Genomic DNA, 22,794 nt, shown 5'->3' with positions numbered 1-22,794 from the left:
ATAATTTGGATTCTTCCTTGACTGTTTTATACATTTTCTCCCCACTTCGCTAAAATATCTGCTATTGTCCTTCCCCACATTTTTCATCTCCCTTATAGTTGTTTGGAATTGCCATGTGACCAAGCTATCATTTATAAGACAGCCCAGCACCACTTTTGAATCACTTTCTACAACCAGATTTCTTAAACCAAGGGATCTTGCCATCCTCATTCCTTGAAGTACGGCCACTGTTTGTGCTCTTGTTGAATTTCCATAGCCTATGGACCTGAAGATGAGGCTAGAATTGACCCTCTTTCATCTCTGAAGGTGCCTCCTATGCCAGATGGGCTAGGATTGCCTAAACTACACTACACTCATCAAAATTCAACTTTATAATATTTGATTGTGGTGGTGATCTGTTAAGTTACTGCACCCAACTTCCTCAGCTGAGAAAAGGTAAGAAGAAGGAATTGAGTTCAGAGCTTTCTCTGCATTCATCTTGTTTGATGGCCTTTGTATGGGCTTACATCATGATAACTTTCCATGCATCAGTTATAGCAGACTATCATGATTTCTGTCAAGTGTCAAGCTTCCAATTGCTGAGTTGACATGGATTGAACCATGGGTCACTTAAATTAACTACTATAGAGGGACTGAGGGATGTCTCGAGCATCTGATTTCGTGGGCCTGTTGTCTAAGGGACTAGCTAGGCTTGGGCTTCTAATGGCTCCCCTTTCAGTTCAACTTTGTCCTCAAGGTTGATGGAAGGAAATTCTTGTTGTAATTTATTGAAGGGCTCCCATGTAGCATCTTCACACGGTAAGTTGGACTATATTACCAATGCTTCTTTGGGAATATGGTGCCCTTTGTGCACCCACTTGAGGTCAATTATTTTGAGTGGCTTCACTTATAGTTTCTCCTAGAAAAAGTGGGAAATATTGGGCTTCTGATCATTTCCTTGCTAGTACACCTCTTGAGCAAGGAGACATAAAAAATGGGATGAAGTTTTGACAAAGGAGGAATAGTTTATAGGGCATCAACCCAATTCTTTCCAGCACTTGAAATGGGCTGAAATAATTGGGCATAAACTTCTGCCAAGCTTGTCTTGCGAAGGAAGTTTGTTGATAGGGCATAGGATTGTAAACAGATGCAGACCATGTCACTGACTTGATATTCCACTGATCTATGTTCATTAGATGTCTAAATTTGCTGCTAGACTCCAAATCTCCAATATATATTAGCTTTCAATTCCCCTAATATCTAGTTTCTCCTGTTCAAATGATCTTCGATTGAGTCCACCAATGTAGACCCCTTTTCATAAGGCAATATGGAAGGAGGACCTCTTCCATACAAAGCATTAAAAGGAGTCATTCAAGCTACTACTTGGTGTTAATTCCAAGTGTGAAAGTGAGAGAACAAGAGAGAGACTCAATTGGTAGGGTGTGTGCAGTGAGTCACACATCCAAAAAGAAAGAATATGTTATTGTGTAAATGGATAATTCTGCCCTTATAAGAATAAATAAAATACAGAAGTGTACAAATGTATACAAAGATAAAAGAAAGTTGAAATTACAATATTAACCCCATCTTCTCTACACTCTCCCTCAAAGGCTCAAACTGATGCCTAGGCAGTAGATTCATTTTGTCCATAAGACCATAAGAAAATTGTGCCTATTGTAGGTCATAGCCTTGGTAAAGAGATCGGTTAGCTGAAGACTAGAAGAGACAAAGGGAAGAGTGATGTGGTCTGCAATGAGAAGATCTCTGATGAAGTGACAATCCAGCTTTATGTGTTTTGTGTACTCATGGAAGATTGCATTAGAGGCGATCTTGATTGCACTCATATTTTTAGCAAATAAAGGAATAGGGGCCAGGTGATCAATGGCAAGATCATGAAGAAGGGCCGTAAGCCAAATAGTCTCACTGCAAAAGCTGAAGTAGGAGTAGGTACCCCAACAATGGACGGAGATGATCTAGTAATGTCAACACCACTCTCCTCTTGATTCAAAGCAGCTCTAATTGCAGCCAATGCCTCTAATGAAGTGGATCTAGTTCTGGGAGCAGAAGAGGTATATGTAGTAATTGCTGAATTCACATTTTGTTTCTTGTTCTTAAGTCTTGTAGGCACAAGGTGAGGATATAGCTTCCAACAGGCATCTCTGGTGTGTCTAGATTTCTTGCAATAGTCACAAAACACCTCATTTTTTCTTCCTTCTTTACTTCTTTCTCCTTATCACCTCCCTGTTTCTGCTTCATAATTGCTAGGGCAGATTCTACTTGTGAAATTTGCAACATAACTTTCCTCCTACTCTCTTTACTGTGTACTAGAGAATAAGCTTGGTGCTACAAAGTTACATTATCCGTAGTAAGGAACTGCTGTCTAAAAATGTAATAATCAAAGTTTATCCCAGAATAGAACTCAAAAACCCCTTTTTCTTTCAACCAACTTCCAATAAGTTGCTGCATCCTTTTGACTCTCCTGCTCAATTGTCTCCAAATGGTCAATTTCATACCATAACAACTTCAAAGTAGAGAAATAAATTGAAGCTGGTTTCTCCCCCTGCATAAGATTGTTCATTACACACCTCAACTCATAGGCCCTAGCAACATCGAGTGGCTGAGAATAAGTTTCTTTCATATTCTCCCAATATCCTTAGCTGTCCTCACCCAAAGGTAGTTCCTGCTAATATGAGACTGCATGGAATTACACAACCAGGTTATCACTAAGTAATTTTCCTAAACCCATTTTTTTTATCAATATTTTCCTAAAGGATCTTCCTTGGCTGGTTTCCAGTGTCACCAGTCAAATACCCTAATTTTCCTCTTCCTCCAATGGCCATCATGGCTACTGAGCCCACTTTAAATAGTTTGATCCATCAAACTTGACTGTAGTAATTTGGAAAGGTTACTATCTGCTACATAAACAGCCCCCATTAAGCCTTCTCCATGAGATTTAGAGTCATTTCCAGTAGCTTCCATGATGTAAGCAACAGTTGGACTTCAAGAATGATCCAATTCTCTTCTTACTCAGGTGAAACAACCTTCCCAGGAGCAGTACACCAACTAACAGAGTTGTGACAGTCCACAACTTCCTCTTAGAAACTCAAAAAAAAAAAAAAAGGTCTGGTCAAGGAATAAACTCAGCTGAATAACAATTCCAAAGGAAAACCCTAAAACAGCCCTGGAGAAAACAGAGAAAAGTGAACAACTCCCTCCAGAGTCTTCCAAACAGTTTCTAATTGCTGTTGATCTCTGAGAGAAGGAAAGATATGCTAAAAAAACTGAGTGCCACCTCCATTCCAGTATTTAATCACCACACTTAAATCTGGCACTGGGCTTTTTGGCGGCAACTACAATCTCCAATAACCACCAAGAATCAGACCACATGAGAGCATTGTTCATCCTTAAACCTTGCTATCCCCAAGGATGTCTCATGTAGCCAGCTGGATCAAGCCCATATGAGAGCATTGTTCAGCCCTAAATCTTGCTCTGATACCAACTTGGCTGCAATAGTTGATAGAAGACCAGGTTTAGATGAAGAAAACAGCTAGGAAAATAAAGAAAAGAGAAGCAGAAGAGAAGAATGAGAGGGAATAGAGTGAAAAAGAGAGAAAAGGGGAGCAGATTGTAATGTGCCTACCACCCTACTCGTAACTATTTATATGAGCAAGGAGCAACTAAGAAATAAAGTGCAATGACTGTTATACCCTTGCCTCCTATAAGATAAAAGAAAAACAAATAATAACAGAAAATCAGCAATAAAGAACAAGTAAAAAATATATGGGACCACACCCAAATAATAGATCAAGACTAATCTATTGTATCTCTACACTTCCATGGGTGGTATAAAATTTCATCTTGTTTATTGATGACTTTTTAGGATATGTTTGGATTTATTTGATGTGGTCTCGTGATGAGGTCCCAAAGTTGGTTCAACATTTTCATGAACTCATTCTTAGTTCAATACATGTATTAAGATTTTCCGACTTGACAATGTAAAGGAATATTTTAAGAATGGTCTTTTTGCTTATTTTAAAAGCTTTAGGGTTGTTCATCAAAGTCCTTGTTGTCACACCCCTTAGCAAAATGGGGTAGCTAATGTCAACATGGATCAAATTAGAGGAGAAAGAGTTGAGAGTGAAAAGGGTGTGTTCTATCTTGAACCACACGCCAAATAAAAATTTAACTTATATATGAGATAATACAATGTTGTGGAAAGGATAGTTATGTCCTTGTCTTACAAGAAATAATAAAACAAAAGATATTTTACATAAGTTACAACATAAAAGGGTGGTCCCAAGGGCCAAAAAAGGAAAGAAGATGTAAGAGACATAGATCAGTCTTTACACCCCCCCTCAAACTGATGCCGAGTTACGAGCATCAGTTTGTCAACTAGAAACTGGTGGCGAGCACGAGTCATAGCCTTCATGAATATGTCAGCAAGCTATAGAGCAGAAGACACGTGCGGTAGAGATATGTGTCCAGTAGAAAACTGGTCTCTAATGAAGTGGCAGTCGACCTCTATATGTTTGGTGCGCTCATGGAAGACCGGGTTGGATGCAATCTTGATAGCACTCACATTGTCAGCATAAATAGGAACTGGGGATGACAAGGAGATGCCAAGATCATTAAGAAGGGCTCCCAACCATATAATCTCACCGCAGACGGATGACATAGCCCTATACTCAACCTCGATAGATGATTTGGAAACGGCCAGTTGCTTCTTGCACTTCTAGGATATAAGAGTCACCAAGAAAGACACACCAACCAATAGTGGAGCGTCTAGTGTCTGGGCATCCTGCCCAATCAGCATCTGCATATGTAGATAAGCTAAGCGAAGGAGATGTAGGGAAGAAAATGCCATGTGAAATTGTTCCACAGATGTATCTGATAATGCGAAGAACTGCAGTCATGTGCGGTTATCGAGGAGAAGAAACAAGTTGGCTTACCACTTGAACCGCATAAGAGATATTTGGACGTGTCATGGTGAGGTAGATCAGACCACTGACAAGCTGTCGATAAAGAGTGGCATCTGCTAGGAGGTCCCCATCATCTTTTGAAAGTTTTAGATTCATCTCAAGAGGTGTTTCAACCTGTTTTTTCATCACTCAGGTTTGCAGATTTCACAAGGTCCATCACATAATGTGTTGATTAACAAAATACCCACGGGGAGAGTGAGTAACTTCTAGACCCAAGAAATAAGTGAGATGACCAAGGTCCTTCATCTTGAAAGACTGACTGAGTAGTTGTTTTAGAGAAAAAATACTCTGACTGTCATCACTGGTAATAAGAATGTCATCCACATAAAGGAGTAGTTATGTAATTCCTTGGGGACTCCTTGATATGAACAACGAATAATCTAAAGAGCTCTGTGTGAATCCTACATCTGTGATCACTAAACAAAATTTCTCAAACCAAGCCCTAGGTGCTTGTTTAAGACCATACAAGGACTTTTTGAGTTGACATACCGGGGAGGAACTGTCATAGTATCTTGGTGGAGGCTTCATATAAACAGTTTCCTTGAGGTCCCCATGCAAGAAAGCATTTTTGACATCCATCTGATGAATTTCCCTGTGTTTAATTACAGATATGGCCAACAACAAATGGACGGTGCTCATCTTAGCAACAAGGGAAAATGCCTCATCATAATCTATCTCATACTCCTGCCTGTACCCTTGTGCCACCAAACGTGCCTTGTATCTATCAAGACTCCCATCGGAATTGAGTTTCACTGAATACACCCACTTGCTTCCAATAAGAGAGGCATCTGGAGGAGTTGGAACCATATCCCAAGTATCATTATCCATAAGATCTTGGAGCTCAGTATCCATAGCTTCTTTCCAATGTGGGACAACCATAGCCTTCCAGTATGATGTGGGAATATCTGTGGCAAACAAAACAGTAGAGGAGCTATGGTTTGAAGGAAAACCATAGCGGTCAGGAAGACGAGAAATTCAAGAAGAGTGACGTAAAGGAGGGTTAGAGGATGGTTGAGGATCACTGATAGGTGCAGGTGTACTTACAAGATCAAGAGAAGGATGAGAACTCGTGGCTAGAGATGATGGATCAGCTTTTGGTGATGAAGGGGGCAGGGCAATAGGAGTTGGAGCAGCTAGCCTCTTTTTGAAATAGACACAGAGCAACTCTGGAATGGAAGGTGAATCTGAAGAACCTGCAAAGTCAAAAGAATGCAGTATCGAAATGGAAGTAGCAAGCAACTTAACTATGTGAGCAAAAAAGGACATGTCCTCAAGGAAGATGACATTGGGGGATACGCGAACTTGATGAGACTTTGGATCATAGCAAAGGAAGCCCTTATGATCAGGGCTATATCCCACAAAAGCACACATTGCTGATTGGGGAGTCAGCTTTGTGCGTTCATGTGGAAGAAGATGAACAAAACATACACAACGAAAGACATGAAGAATAGAAAAATCAGGTGAACAGTGAAACTAACTTTGAAAAGGAGATGTATTATGCAAGACAAATGATGGAAAAATGTTAATAAGGTACACAACAGTGTTGACCGCCTTCACCCAAAATGAAGTAGGAGCATGGGAATCATGAAGAAGAGTTTGAACTATGCTCAGGATATGTCTGTTGTTGCGCTCTGCCACTCCGTTTTGTTGTGGAGTGCCAGGACAAGATCTCTGGGATTGTATTCCATTGTCTCTCAAGAAAATTTGAAAATCTCCATCAAAGTATTCACCCCTCGAGTTTGAATGGAAAACCTCAATATTTGCATCAAATTGGTTTTTGATTTTTGCTAGGAAGGATTTAAAGGTAGAGAAAACTTCATATTTGTTTCTCAATAAATGTAACAAAATATTTAAATCCCAATCTGGAAACAACTGGAGACGACCAAACATCAATATGTATTATTTTAAAAGGAATAGAAGCATGTTCGACAATTGAAGGAAAGGGTAAAATATTGCTCTTACTCAAGCAACAAGAAATGCAAGCCTTATCAACATTATTAAAGAAAGTAGCTTTAGAAGACAAATAATCATTACAAAACAAAGACTCAAGTTTATTTGCATAGGGGTGCCCAAGACACCTATGCCACAAGTGCCATACATTATTTCTACAAATAACCTCAGTACTAGGAGTGGTAGTAAGTAAACAGTATGTGGATGAATGCCCCGTTGCCTTTTCAAATTCCAAGGCAAATAGCCGACCCAGTCTACGCCCCTTCCCTTTCACTGTCCCAGTGTGCTAGTCCTTTATCAAACAGCCATCATGGGAAAAGGAAATTACCATCCTCAACTATCTGACTGACTGAAATCAAATTAGTTGTAAGTTTAGGAACAAAGAAAGTTTTAGGTAGATGAAAACAAGAATCAACAGATGTGGTTAAGGGCAAATCATTGCAACCAATAATATCTAGTTTCTCTCCATTAGTAGTAATAATGTGTTTATTCAAGGATCCATATGGTTAGAGGCCCCAGAATCAATGATCCATAAGTGGCTAGGAGAGGAACAATAATAGGATGATTCACCCGTAAGACCGATGGCTAAAAATGCAGAGGAAATAGCTGAGGATACTAGCTGTCGCATTCTTTCTTCTGTAAGAGTCCCGGAATTTTCATCCATTCCAGCTGAAGTTGTACTCCCTGTGTCTGTACCTTCAGTGGTTGTCTGGAAAGCCTTGTGTTGATTCTTCTTAGAGCTTGAACCATTCCTTGTATTCATAGCACTGTACACGAGACAAGTCCTTCTTGGGCTTGGATTTATTCATCAGAAAGGCTGTCTCTGTTCTTAAATCAGATTTCGACCTCAAGGTCGATTGAGTAATGAGTCTAGTTTCCTCCCTGAGAAGCTCCCCCAAAATTGTGTCAAGTGTGGGAGGAGTGCCCCTACTGAGAATGTTGGATCTTACAATTTCATATTCAGGTCTCAGATGCATCAGAAAATGCATGATTTTCCTCCTATCAAAGTGTTCTTTCAGATTTTTGATGCAGCAAGCAGAGGTGCTTTCACCCATGTGAACTAATTCATACTCCGCCCACAAGCTCACGAAATCAGCATAGTACTCCTGTATTTTCTTCTCACCTTGACTGTAAGAAAATATCTCTGTCTCTATCTGATATTGGCGCGAGATGTTGGACTGTTGATACACCTTTTCCATGTAGGTGAACATCTCACTAGCAGTTCGATAACTTCTCATTGGAATAGCAATCTCAGTTTCAACAGATCCGAGAAGCCAAGACACCACTTTGGCATTGTCAATCTTCCACTGTTTCAGCCTCTTAGAATCAGACTCATCTGGTTGTTTTGTGGAACCATCCACGAATCCCCATAATCCATTTCCTTCAACATAGAACTGGAAATGGAATTTCCAGAAGGCATAGTTTGTTCCATTGAACTTCACTGGTAGAATCTCTTTTATCCATGGCATTTCAGCAAAGCAAGGAAAACTGAGAAAATAGAGCAGCCGAAGGTTCAAGAAAGTTCAAAAGTTGATGGAATAAGTGTGCCCAACCACACGTCACAGAGAGGAATCAAAATCCAATAAAGAAACCAGTCAAACAGAGTTCTCGAACTGATAACAGTCCAAAAAAGGTAAGTTTTCTGGACTGTCGAACAAGAAGAGGGGCAGAACACTCTTCAATAGGAATCCGAACCAAAAAAAATTATAGATCTATATAGATCTGACCTGGGCGACTTCAGATCTGAAGTTTCACAGTGATTGGAGTAGCCAATTGAGAGAAAATGAAGAAACCCTATTTCTGATGGCGAGCTTCCAGAGAAATAGCAGTAGAGATGGGCCGATCAGTACAGCAGCATACAAAATCTAAAACTGAAGAAGATGGGTCGATCTCACAGATTTAAAAGGATGTCAATCAAGGACAGGTTGAAAAACCTGCTCTGATACCATGTCAACTTGGGTCAAATCAGAGGAGAAAGAGTTGAGAGTGAAAAGGGTGTGTTCTATCTTGAACCACACGCCCATAAATATTTAACTTATATATGAGATAATACAATGTTATTGGAAAGGACAGTTATGTCCTTGTCTTACAAGAAATAATAAAACAAAAGATATTGTACATAAGTTACAACATAAAAGGGTGGTCCCAAGGGCCAAAAAAAGAAATAAGATGTAAGAGACATAGATCAGTCTCTACAGCTAAGAGGAAAAATCGTCATATTGTTGAGATTATTAGGAATTCTTTTTTGCCTCTCAATTAGGTTTTGGGGAGATATTTTTATTGTTACCTATTTGATAAATTCTATGCCTTTACGGTTTCTTGGTCTTAAGTCCCCTTTCAGTCTTCTCTTTGCTGATGAGGAGCTTTATTTATTCCTTTTAGAGTCTTTGGTGCACTTGTTATATTCACATTCCTAGTTCCCAAAGACATAAGTTTGAACAAACACAAAGACAAAACATGTATCTTCCTTGGGTATGCCTCCACATAGAAGAGTTGTTGTTGCTATGATCTTAAAAGTGAAACTTGTTTTGTTTTCATCAGTGTCACCTTTACAAAGTTTGTGCCCTTTTATCATATTCCTTGTAAGGGGGAGAATCCTATATTATTGAGCCCCCCTCTTCTACCTCAAGTTCCTTGTAATAGTACTCTTGTTCTCCTTCTGCTCCTACTTCTACCCCTACTATTCTTTCTCCATCTACCACCCATTGAATGCGGCTATACCAAAGGTACACAGATAGGTTGTTTGTTTCCCTTCATCATCAAAGCCTCCTACACAACCAATTGTTGAAAAGACAATAGTACAGATCTGTTTTTTCTTGATCTAGACCTTCCCATTGCTATAAGGCATGACTTGCATCTAAGGGATACACATTGATGTATGGTATTGATTACTTGGAGATTTTTTCTCTAGTCACCAAGATGAATTCCATTTGTGTTCTTTTGTCCTTGGTAACTACATTTTCATCATCCTTATATCAATTTGACTTAAATGATTCTTTTGTAATGGAAATTTACATGAAGTGTATATGACAACTCCTATGGGTATGTATGATAAGGAGATGTGAAGGAAAGAATGTTGAATCTCTATATTGTCTCAAACAATCTCCTAGAGCTTGGTTTGAGAGATTCCATAATGCCCTTGTTGGAGTTGGCTACACACGACCCAATTGGATTACACCCTCTTTTATGAAGAGGATAGATAATTTCATGACTATTCTTATTGTTTGTGTTGATGATATAGATGTTAATGGAGATGATGTGTAGAAAATAGCAAAATCGAAGCAGTTTCTTGGCAAAAAAATTGAGATTAAAGACCTTGGTGAAATGTGATATTTCTTGGGATTAAAGTAGCAAGATCCAAAGAAGGTATCATTATCTCCGAAAGGAAGTGTGTCCTTGACTTGCTGGTAGAAACTATAAAACATGGGGCCAAGCCCGTTTCTACCCTCATTTACTATTATTACAAGTTATCTGCCTCAAATGGTTAGTTATTGTTTGATATAGGAGTGTTTCAAAGGCTTGTGGGGAAGCTATTGTATCTTTTATGGCTTGGCCTGACATTTCCTAGGCTGTGTGTTATTAGTTAATTTATATATGCTCCCAAAGACACTCACTTGGTGGCTACTGAGGGAGTTTTTTATACTATTTGAAGTACACCTGGCAAAGCGATTTTGTTTTCTAATTATGGGCATAAAAGGATAAAGCATATACAAATGTAGATTGGGTAGATTGTATTGATGATAAAAGATCTAGATTTGGATATTGTACTTCAGTTGTTGGCAACTTGGTTTCTTGTTAAAGTAAAGGCAAATGGTTGTGGCGAAGTCTTCAGTTGAGGCATAGTATAGAGCAAATGGTTCATGGAGTGTTAAAGTTGTTGAGATCGCTATTGGGAAAGCTGGGCACAATTCATGACAAGCCAATTCTGTTGTATTATAACAACCAAGCAGCTATCAATATGGCCTAGAATCCATACAACATGATAGGACAAAACATATTGAGGTAGATAGACACTTCATAAGGGAGAGTTTTACCTCGGGGAAGTTTGTCTACCTTTTATTGCATCTGAGGAGCTATGGATGTTTTCACCAAGGGAGTTCTAAAGCCTAAATTACAGCAGTATATATGCAAGGTAGGCATGATTAACATCTATGCTCAACTTGCGGGGAAGTGTTGAGTTATTCGGCCATGCAAAGTCTTTTAATGTTTCTCTCCTTTATTTTATACTAATGGGCCATGTAAGTCTATTTTATGTATTTATTCTTATAGATTCCCTATTAAGGGATTTCTTGCAATTATACATTTAATTATGTTTAGATATAATAAAGCTCGATTGGAGAGTTGGGAGATAGCTACGGTTCCTTTTTTACCAATAACTGCAACTTTCATTAACAGTAAAATAACAGCTAATACAAACATACTTGCAAATAAAACAGCTTATCTCCATGACCAATAAGTTTACAATTGAACCCCATATAGATGATCTTTCCCAACCTCTTGTTTTGCCAAAGATTCAGCCATGCCGTTTGCCATTCTTTACACTTATTGTATTCTAACATCCATATCCCTAGTTATCCATTTAAACCTTTTTAGTTCATTTTTGTGCATCCATAACTCATTTGCTTTGCTTAGCAGTCACTTGATTACAAATTGAGTCTCCTTCAACAATCAGTTTATGCACGCTCAGCTCTTTTTCTCTAATTGTCCGTTTGACGACTGCCATTACTTCAGCCTTCAATGAATCACCAATTCTAATCGGACTTGAATATAATGCCACCACATGTCCTAACTCATTCCTGAAAATTCCTCCAACACATGAGGGGCCTACTTCCATCAAAATTGAGCTCTATGTACCCCCACAAATGGAGGTGTCCAACATCTACTAATCCTGATTTTCAAGGATGATGTGTTAGCCACTTCCTAGTAAAACCCTCCACCTAGAAGTCCAAGAACAACTCTAGAGCTTTTAGCCAATGAGTAGCTCTAGTGGATGCACATTCAATCAATGCCTCCTTCCTCTTCTCTTTTTCTTTATTATTGTCCTCCCAAATTCCCAACTAGAAGAGACTAAAGAGGAGGCAAGGGATAGGTAAAAGCCATGAAAAAGGAACCATACAAGAAAGAACCTGAAGGGGAAAGGGTCCAAATTTGACTGTTAAAATTTTCAAGATCCAAGAAGATACCATCAAGGAATTTTATTAAATTTAGGACTAAAGGAACCTCAGATTCCCTTAGCCCACGTCAAAAAAGAGTGAAAATTGATCATTCAAAGGGGTTGTTCTCACCCAAGTATGTTCCCGGAATTTGACTTGATTACCCATGCAAACATCATACCTGACAAAGGGAAGAAACTGAGGGAGAACTTCATTGATAGCCTTCCAAGGGGACCTCCTTCTAGATCTGGCAACAAACCCTATTTCATTCTCTCTTCTGTAATGATCTGAACTTTCTTTTCTTAATTCCTGCTTAATCTTCTAGATTAAACAACAAGATTCAGTGCTGTTCTGTTTCACTACTAATCATTGACTAAGAAGAATTTCTAATTACTTGGTCAACATTCATAAAGTATTGTCACTTTTTGGCATTGTAAGATTTTCATAATGGTTAGCTTATTCTTTGTTCTTATTATTTCTTTCTTATGCTTATTATGTATGTCAGATTTACCATAAATTGGTGTTTGAATTCCTGGTTATGCATCCAAATGAAATTAACTCTATGATTGAATGGCCAAGTCAATTGGCAAAAATTAATTATAGACGTAAATTTGGTGTTTCAAAATGGTCATAGAGAATCAAAGAAGAGATCACTTTGTCTGGTATTGAGTCAATGACAATGACATATACCGTCCACCACAAGATTCCTATTTGGTTCGTGACTGCTAACATATGTAGAGTTCTTATTTGGTTACATTGCAGATTTCTATTGGCCTTGTGGTTGCCTTGAACTATCGCAATCCTTTCTTGAACCCATATGAGGAATTCCAGGTAAGACCAATATCCTCCACTTTAATGTTCTAAATACATACTTTCATTGATATGAAATTGTGATTATGGTGTCCTTAAACCTTGGGGCTGCATTTATTTTCCTATATCTTGTACATGAATAATGCATGATCCAAATTTCAAGCATGATGACATTACATGGTTATGTGTATTGTAATATAATTCCAAAAGCCCATCTGTAAAATGTTCACCATAATTCACAATATTAGCGATATTTGGTGTAATTTCCCTAGAATCTCCCTATTTTGCTAGGTAGCAATATGAAATTTTCTAAGTCTTTTTTTCTTAACATCCCTGATATTTTGCCAATATTTTGGTTATATTTTAGATTTCATTGATAGACTATACATACGATATTTTCTGATATTTCATCAAAATCATCATAACTTTATTTAATTTTTCCCTAAAAGAATAAATGGGGATTCACTAATTGGATGATTGGCTTAGTATATTAATGTAATTCACTTACTAAGTCACTATAATTCAAAAGAAAATGAAAAAATACACAACTATAAAAGAGAATTCTAAATCTAATCAAAATGCAAAGAACAAAAAGACAAAAGTCAAAATGACAAGTAAATACAATTGTTTTCTATGATTTTTTGAGCCATGAATGTGCAATTATACAATATTCCTGATTTTTTAGATTTTTCAAATTTCTTAATGAAATTAGAAAAATTATCTTTGTATGGCGAAATGCCCATCAATATCGGAATTGCAAACCATGATCATGATGCTTACACGAACATGTCCTAGAAACGAGAAAGATTTACATAATTTTAAAATGTATGTGCAAGAGGAGGTTCCATGGTGTATTGTGTGATCAGATAATGATTGACACTAGGGTAGAATTAAAAGCGAAATTATACCCATGGGGAGATACTCTAGTATAAAAGATATTGAAATAAGGACTACTAAAACAGAATATAGAACACATAGGCCTTTACCCAATAATGGTCCCAACTATCTGGGGTCTTGGGAGGGGTAGACTGGCTATGGTCTTAATCTTTGGCATTTTTTTTTCACTCAAAGTGGCTGCCCTCAGACTTGAGCCCATGTTCTCACACCTGCCAGCTTGAGAATACATGCAATATAAACTTAGCGATGACAAGAGTCAGAATCATGGTGCAGTCAAGAATATATGACCAAGAGATATCTCAGTGTTACAACTTTGTTGGTTCAATAATTAATAGTGAGGGTGATGTTATGTGGGAAGGATCATTTTTGACTTCCATGTAGCTGATGTTATGTGGGTATGGTCATCCTGTTCACAAATAGTAATACCATTTACTCTGACTGTAAACATTTTCCTTGGCTTTGTCATGCTTTAATGTAGATATAATTATGGTGAACTCTGATAAAACACAGACCCCACTGCGGTCCTTTTTGTTTAGCCCCTTTGTGCATGTGTACCTCAACATGACCTATGATAGAGATACTTCAGCATGCTTAGCGTTCTTTATTTGTGTGTTGGACATTGAATTGGTACTTCTAGAACATATTTATTTCTTGTATATCATCAATTGTTCTCTTATTAAGAGTTCACATGACCTGTTTTGTCAACAAGAATGTATAAAACTACTAATAATTATTGTGCTGAAATTACTAGAGATTTGGTTAACTTAGAATAAGGTGGAACTAAAGGAAAGTTGTCTTGCGAAAACAAAAAGTTTAGCAGATTGCTTTTTTTACTACTGACAGATCAGAAACATTTTATTAAGAATTATAAAATGGTGTATAAGTAGCAAGTATTACGAGTAGAGCCTCTAGTCTCCCTCTTAATGTTACAAGTATCCCTTGAGCTCCCTCACCTCACCTCCATGGACAGTAACTCAGAAAAGCAGATTGTGTCCAAGTAGGGGAAGGCATTAGATAAAGGGGAAGGGGTTTTGAAATTAGTCTGTAAAATATTCAAATGAATCAAGCAGCAAAGTGATGTTTTTGGGTAGACCATAATTGTATGCTTGCTCTTTTAGAATTATGAAATTCTCTAATTTCTAGTTACGAATTGATTCCTTGTCAATTATATTTAGTTCGTCCCCATTCATTTGTCTTTACCAAGGTTCAAAATATTGATACACCTAGTACACCTGAACATGTGTTTCTGGTGAGCGATACACTTTTTTTTGTTTCATATTTTTATAGGGGGTTTCTAATACTTCTATTTAATGTTTAAAAATATCATAGTTTCTGAATCAGCATTTTGGTGACCCTCCGGAATGATACATCATATCGATACTTTGAATCCTGACCTTAAAAACCTGGAATCCTGGCATATATCTATATTTACTCTTGCCTAATTTTGAAAGAATAGTGCTATTATTATTTAGCTACCTTTAGTACTATTGATAATGCATGGTTGTAACTTGTGATGATATATTCCATCTAATTAGTTTGAATACTTGAAATCAGATGTTAATTCCTAATTATTTGTTGCTTTTTTTTTCCTAGAAACTCAAACACCATCCTGCAATCAAACCTATATTGGAAGGTGGAACAGTTCTGCAATATGGTGCTCGAACTTTGAATGAAGGCGGTTTTCAGGTGCATCAAATAAACTTCTTGTCGGTAATATAAGGAGGGAGAACAAGAATTTGGTTCGTTGAACAGAGACAGTCTTCCTGCATATTTCATACATCCTTTGACTGGAATGGCCTCATTGCCAAAAATCAATTTAGTTTATCCTTATCATCCAATTCATTGCATTGCATTGGATGATAATGAGAAGATTGCAACAACCCAAAAAGAGGCCATAGGTTAAGTTCTAAGGGCCATCAATGACTTGGTTTTGCAGCAATGTTGCCACAGTATGCAAGGGAGATTGTTTATGCCCTTCCCATTACCATCAAGTCTCTATTTGATCTGAGTTGTGGTGTTGATTTTCTGCTTCATGTAAATGGTTGTTATATCATGCAAATATGAATATGGTGCTAGTTACGTTTCAGTCTATTCCCTATCCAGTTTTCCCGGGAGGAGCAATTGTGGGATGTTCTGCTGGCTTCTTAAATGTGCCAAAGATAAAGGGGACACATACTGCAATGAAATCGGGTATTACTCACTTCTTTATTGTTGAACACTTGATCTTATGTTGGTTAGGTTTGATAACAACTAGATGCAAACATGATTCTACCAATAATGGAGTATTTATATAAAACAAAGCAATATTGGATATTCCTATATCTATTCTATAAAATATGATCGATAGGGGAAAATGGTAGAGAAAGTAATTGGATTTTGCATCCATTCTTTTTTTCTTGTTTCTTATCAAAGAAGAGAACCTGATAGAATTAAAAGCTAGGAATTCAGGTATTCACATACCTTATTTTTTAAATAGCTATAAATTCTACAAGTAATATATATTATACATAATCACATACATGCATAGGCACAAATGTGCTTAAAAAGTTCTCAATATTGGCAAGATTTGGCAAAATGTACCTGAAATTTTCCCTTTTCACTAGGGAGTGGAATGAAATATTTCAAGAATCTTTTCTCCCTTATATATCTTATACATTGCTGATATATTGGTGATATTTTGAATTTCAATGATAAATTATACATTTAAGATTAAAATTGTATGCATATGTATAGTAACAAATAACAAGTAATAGGAATCAAAATGGGAATGATACATATAGAAGAGAAGATGACTAAAAGACTAAGGTCTTGTTCTTTTGGTTTGTTTTCAACCTCCGATATCCTAAAAGCAAAATTTTTTAGACCAAACTATTCCTTTAATACCTCTTACTCTTATTTTTAGACTTCAGACGTTAGACTTGACAACATTTTTACTTTTTGTCCCCAAAATGCCCTTCGTGCAATTTATTCATTATTTTTTATTAGTAACACACTCTTACTATACATTATTAAAATTTTATAAATAAAATAATAAAATATTATTTTAATATTATTTCTATAATAATATTTTAATAACATAATGTTAAAATACAATGATATTAACATTATTGTATTTTTAAATAGTATTAAAATAATATTTTAATTAAAACTAATATTTAAAATAATATTATTTTAATAAAATAATATAAAAATATTACTGTTTTAATATTTTAATAGTATTTTATTATGTTTCTATTTTTATGTATGTTATTAATATTTTATAATTATGTTATTATGTTATCTATATTTTATTAATTATATTATTATTTTATTATTATTAATGCTAATTATCAGTAACGGAAACATCCATTCTCATAATGAACTATGGGGGGGAAATGGTAAAGTAACCACTTTTAAATTCAGCATTCATATTTCTAAACAATATTCTCTGTATTCAGATATTTGATAAAACAAAAGGCACCAGTTTTCAAAGTACTTTCTTTTTAGAGCTTTTTAGATTTTCAGACGTCAAACTTTAGAACAACAAAACAACACCTAAAAGGAGATAGATAGAGACGCCTATTCAAGTCTCTTAATGTTCTCTGATTTGATATACGCAGCAATGTTATCAATGTGGTGAAGTGATGACTAGTTGTTTAGCCTCTCTAGTAGATAATTAGCCATCCATAAAAAAAGATATGTTCTAAATTTAAGATATTGTGCAATCTCATAAGTTAGTTAACATAAACTACAATCATGCAAGAAAAGGATGATGTAAATATTTAGTTTAGTCATTGTTTTTTACATAGGAAAAAATTTCCAAGGAAAGAGAGCAACTTTGATTATTTGATGTGCCCTTTACTTATAGCAACTCCATATCAACACACCACTGATTGGAAGAAAACTTAAAAGAATTCCTCCACTATATTCTCTTATTTTGTGCCTTTATTTCTATTTTATATAATGTCTGATCAAGTTCCATCATAAATACTTAAAGCAACAGCATGAATATAACAAAAGGCAATCATATTCTATATTGTTTCATAAATTAGATGTAGAGAACACTGATGTGGGCCCCACTGCAGTGGTTCCCACTGTGTTCGTAGGACAGCATGTGTAGTTATTTGTTTCAGTTATAGTAGTGTCAGTTTGTTAATTCAGTTGTTATTTATTTCAGTTTTTATTTACTTTATTTATCATGTAAGTACTAAGGGCAGATGTGTCCTTTCCATTATGTACTGAACATAACCTATAAATAATAAGAGAGTGCGGCAGCAGATCTGTTAGAATCTGTCCCTCCTTTCAACCCCTTGTGTTCTCCTGTTTCTCTTCTATTCCTTCTCCTTTCTCAAACTTTTCTTCTGTTTTGTAAACCTAAAACCTATTAGGATTCAAGACTGATTACAGTCTTGATCTTCTACTTGGTATCAGAGCCTATCTAGGGCTTCTCATGTGTGTCTAGTCCAGCCAACCACATGAGGACTAGCTAGGGCTGGAAGCTTTGAAGAAGTATTCGGTGGCAGAATCTTGGAGATTACCAGGAGAGGTTCGCAGCAGTTGAAGACTTGTCGCGGCTTGCAGAGAGTTGGTAATCAGGAAGAAGCAACGAAGGTTAGGGTTCAGGTAACCCTAGAAGGCAGTAAACCGAAGTACATAAGTTTTTTTTTTTTATTGAGTTTCAAAGACTGCAATCAGTCAAGATAGGTTGGACCTATCTAGAAGGAGGGGTTGAATTGTGTTCAAGTTTGTTTCTAGGGTTTGATTGTTGGGCCGAACCCCCCCCCCTCTCAGAGGTGATTAGTTTTTAGGGTTTCATATTGCCCTACGACAAGTCCCACTTGTGCGGATTGCTTGGAGAGTGCAGCTGAGCACTTATTTCAGACCTACAGTTGAAACCCTAATTTTGCTCTTGCAACAGTGGGCCCCATAGTAGTGATTTCAAAAAATGGCATCTCAGATTGACAGGCTGCCTGGTACTGTGCATGCCGATTGATTTCAGATTAGATTTGAGTTTATTCCTTGCATATACTGTGATAGGCGATTGATTTCAGATCAGATTTGGGTTGGTTTCATATCAGATTTCATATCATATCAGATTTCAGATCCGATTTGTGTTGGTTTCAGATCAGATTTCAGACCTGCTTGTTTTACTTTGTTTTCTGGTTTAGCGGCTCTACCAGTTTGTAGCCATTGATTCTTGATCAAAGATGGAGTTTAAGGGTCAGGGAGAAAGTAGTTTTGGAAACAACAGTTATGGTAGTGTATCTGAAACCGGGTTTCAAATTACAACTATGAGATTTGATGGGTCAAATTACTTGGAGTGGGCTCAATCAGCCATGATGGCTATTGGAGGAAGGGGAAAACCGGGTTACCTCTTGGGAGATGTGAAAGAACCTTCCAAGGAGGACCCAACATACACCAAGTGGGTTCAAGAGAACTATTTAGTTATGGCATGGCTGTGTAATTCTATGCAGCCACATATCAGCCGAAATTACTTGTAGGCAAAGACAGCCAAAGAGATATGGGATGTTATGAAAGAAACATTCCCAACCCCTTAATGTTGCCAGAGCCTATGAACTGAAGTGTGAGGTGAACAGCCTTAAACAAGGAGAGAAGCCAGTTTCTGTCTACTTCTCTACCTTGAAATCCTTGTGGCATGAGATTGACCATCTAGAGACCCTTGAGTGGGAGAGTCCCAAAGATGCACAGACTCACAGAAAGCAAGTCGAGACGAATAGGGTATTTGAGTTTCTAGCTGGTTTGAATCCAGAATATGACATTGTGCGACAACAGATATTGACAAGAGATAGTGTGACCCTTTCTCAAGCATACTCCCTGGTGCATAGTGAAGAGACCAGGAGGAAAGTCATGATGTAGCCTCAGCCCCCTTTCCCAGCCTTGACAGCTATTAAACCTAAGCTAGGGGGTGATCCAGAAAGGGACCGAAAGAAGGAAGATAAACGGATCTGGTATGTGAACATTGCAAGAAACCCAAGCACACAAAAGATACTTGTTGGAAGCTACATCCTCACTTGGTCCCAGCAAAACTAAGAAATAAGAAGGGTAATGCTCATGTGGCCGTGAACATTGATTCAGCATCCTCATCAGGCACATCCCTAGAGACTTTAGCTGCTGTTCGGGCTGCCCTCATACAGTTGGAAAAGGAAGTTGGGAGTTCAGCTCAGCCATCTCAGTCACCATCAGCTCCTGCCACATTTGCATTTCACATTCAGGTACTCGAGCCTCAGCTTACCATGCTTCAGCTCCAGGTAATACTGACCACTGATGGGTAATAGATTCAGGTGCATTCGACCATATGACTAGCTTGCCATCATTGTTCACCTCTTATCACTTCTCCTCTAGCCGAGATAGAGTATCCATTGCTGATGGCTCTCTTGTTCCCATTTCGGGCAAGGGGGGACATCAAGCTCTCGGATACTATCTCTTTATCTTCTGTCTTGCATGTTCCTGACCGATGTGTTTTTCAGGATTTGGAGACGAGGAAGGTGATTGGGACTGGCCGTGAGACGAACGGAATATATATGCTTGGAGAGAGTTCTCGTCGGAAGGAGTCAGTGGATAAGAAGTCTTTTGTTTCTCAGTCTGTGACTTCGGTTATGCTTTGGCATAACCAATTAGGTCATTTGTCTTTTAAGTCTTTGAAGAGTCTGTTTCCTGCTTTATTTGAGTCTGTTGAGTTATTAAAGTTGAGGTGTGAGAGTTGTGAGTTTGCCAAACATTGTAGAACCTCTTATTCTTTAAGTAATAAAAGGAGTAATTCCTCTTTTGATATTGTGCATACTGATGCTTGGGGGCCATATCATCTCTTTTCTATGGGTGGGTACAGATATTTTCTACTGTTTGTTGATGACCATACCCGCTTTCTTGGGTCTATCTTATGCGTTCTCGGGATGAGGTTCCTGCTCTGACCCAAAACTTCCATAAGATGATTCTCACTCAGTTTGGGGCCAAAATCAAAGTCCTTAGATCTGATAATGCAAAGGAATACTTTGCTCAGCCATTGACCTTCTACCTTCTTAGCCATGGAGTTCTTCACCAGAGCACTTGCCCTTATACACCACAGCAGAACGGCGTTGCCGAAAGGAAGAATAGGCATATCTTGGAGGTGGCTAGAAGCATTATGTTTACCTCCAATGTACCTATTCGCTTTTGGGGTGATGCTATACTCACGGCAGTTTATCTCATTAATCGAGTTCCTTCTCGGGTTCTTGATATGAAAACCCCTTTTTCCCTTTGGTTGTACCTGTTTCGTTCAGCTTCTCGGGCCTCATCATTCCAAGTTTGAACCTAAGGCCTCCAAATGCATTTTCCTCGGTTATGCACAAACTCAAAAGGGTTATTGCTGCTATGATCCGGTTTCAGGGAAAAGGTTTGTCTCCATGGATGTCACCTTCTTTAAGGAGACACCCTATTATCCTAGGGTTTCTCCTCAGGGGGAGAGCAGTGAGAGTGGGGCTGTTTTGAGTTTCTTTCCTCAGGGGGAGAGCAATGAGAGTGGAAGTGGGGCTGGTGGAAATGGGGTTGTTTTGAGTGGGGCTGTTCCTTTACCTATTCTACTGGGTAATGAAGGCTGTAGTGGTGAGGGTGGTCACAGGGAGCCTGAGTTGAGAGTCTATCACAGGCGATGCAGGCAGGTTGATCCTAGTCATCAGCAGTCCCGGCCAGCTCTAGTTTCTTCTACAGCTCCAGATCCAGAGCCTACTGAGACACCTCCCACTGTTGCCACTTCTCCTCTTGTGGATGACCTTGATCTCCCTATTTCCATTCGCAAAGGGAAACGACATTGCACCACTTCTACAGCTCACAACATGTCATAGTTCTTATCCTATGATCGTCTATCTCCATCTTACCAGTCCTATCTCACTTCCATTGCCGATGTCCCTATCCCAAGAACAGTGCAAGAAGCCTTATCAGTTCCAAAATGGAAAGATGCAATGCAAGTCGAAATGGATGCCCTATTGAAGAATAATACTTGGGCACTGGTTGACCCACCAAAAGGAAAGAAACCGGTGGGATGCAGATGGGTGTTCACTGTGAAGCATAATGCTGATGGCTCTATTGAAAGGTACAAAGCCCAACTGGTTGCAAAGGGGTTCACTCAAACTTATGGAATAGACTACTTGGAGACCTTTGCCTCAGTAGCCAAGATGACCACCATCCGAGTTCTGTTATCCCTTGCAGCAAATCATTCTTGGCCCTTGAGATATCAGCTATGCAGTTAGTGTTGTTAGCCAGTACATGCACTCCCCTAGAACTTCTCATCTTCTTGCGGCAGAGAGAATATTAGCATACTTGAAGAGATGCCCGGGTAGAGGTATACTGCTCAAGAACAATAATCACATGAGGGTGGAAGTCTATACAGATGCCGATTGGGCTGGGAGTGTTGATGACAGAAGGTCTACCTCTGGATATTGTGCTCTTGTGGGAGGTAACCTTGTCTCTTGGAGGAGTAAGAAGCAGAGTGTTGTTTCCCACTCCAGTGCTGAAGCGGAATACAGGTCAATGGCTAACGGAGTGGCTGAAATCTTATGGCTGAGATCACTACTTGAAGAGTTGGGTATTCACTATGAAAAGCCCTTAATGCTGTATTGTGATAATCAAGCAGCTATTAATATAGCCCACAACCCAGTGCAGCATAACAGAACTAAACATATCAAAGTTGATTGACATTTTGTGCGAGAGAGGGTCACATCACAAGAAGTGTCTTCCGTACATCACATCTAATATGCAGCTCGCGGATATCCTCACCAAGGCTGTACCAAGGAAGAAGTTAGAGACAGACCTATCCAAGTTGGGAATGATAGATATCTACTCCCAACTTGAGGGGGAGTGTAGAGAACACTGATGTGGGCCCCACTGCAGTGGTCCCCACTGTGTTCATAGGACAGCAATTGTAGTTATTTGTTTCAGTTATAGTAGTGTCAGTTTTGAGTCAGTTTGTTAATTCAGTTGTTATTTATTTCAGTTTTTATTTACTTTATTTATCATGTAAGTACTAAGGGCAGATGTGTTTTTTCCATTATGTA

At 38.1% G+C, this 22,794-nt stretch overlaps 1 protein-coding gene across 1 annotated transcript in view; it reads left to right on the top strand.

Annotated features, from left to right (window-relative positions):
- Positions 1–22,794, top strand: part of ETFQO (electron-transfer flavoprotein:ubiquinone oxidoreductase) — a 56,570-nt gene that overhangs the window by 21,548 nt on the left and 12,228 nt on the right. Inside the window, exons 9-11 of the mRNA XM_088954907.1 lie at positions 12,824–12,892; positions 15,362–15,454; positions 15,856–15,958. Coding sequence (XP_088811033.1) covers positions 12,824–12,892; positions 15,362–15,454; positions 15,856–15,958 — 265 coding nt within the window. The remainder of the gene's footprint in view (positions 1–12,823; positions 12,893–15,361; positions 15,455–15,855; positions 15,959–22,794) is intronic.

This window comes from Nelumbo lutea, chromosome 7 (assembly GCF_056320005.1).
Source record: "Nelumbo lutea isolate HS-2025 chromosome 7, American lotus-T2T, whole genome shotgun sequence".
Taxonomy (NCBI): Eukaryota; Viridiplantae; Streptophyta; class Magnoliopsida; order Proteales; family Nelumbonaceae; genus Nelumbo; species Nelumbo lutea.
Note: the sequence above shows the minus strand (reverse complement) of the source record. Positions and strands in the feature narration are given on the sequence as shown.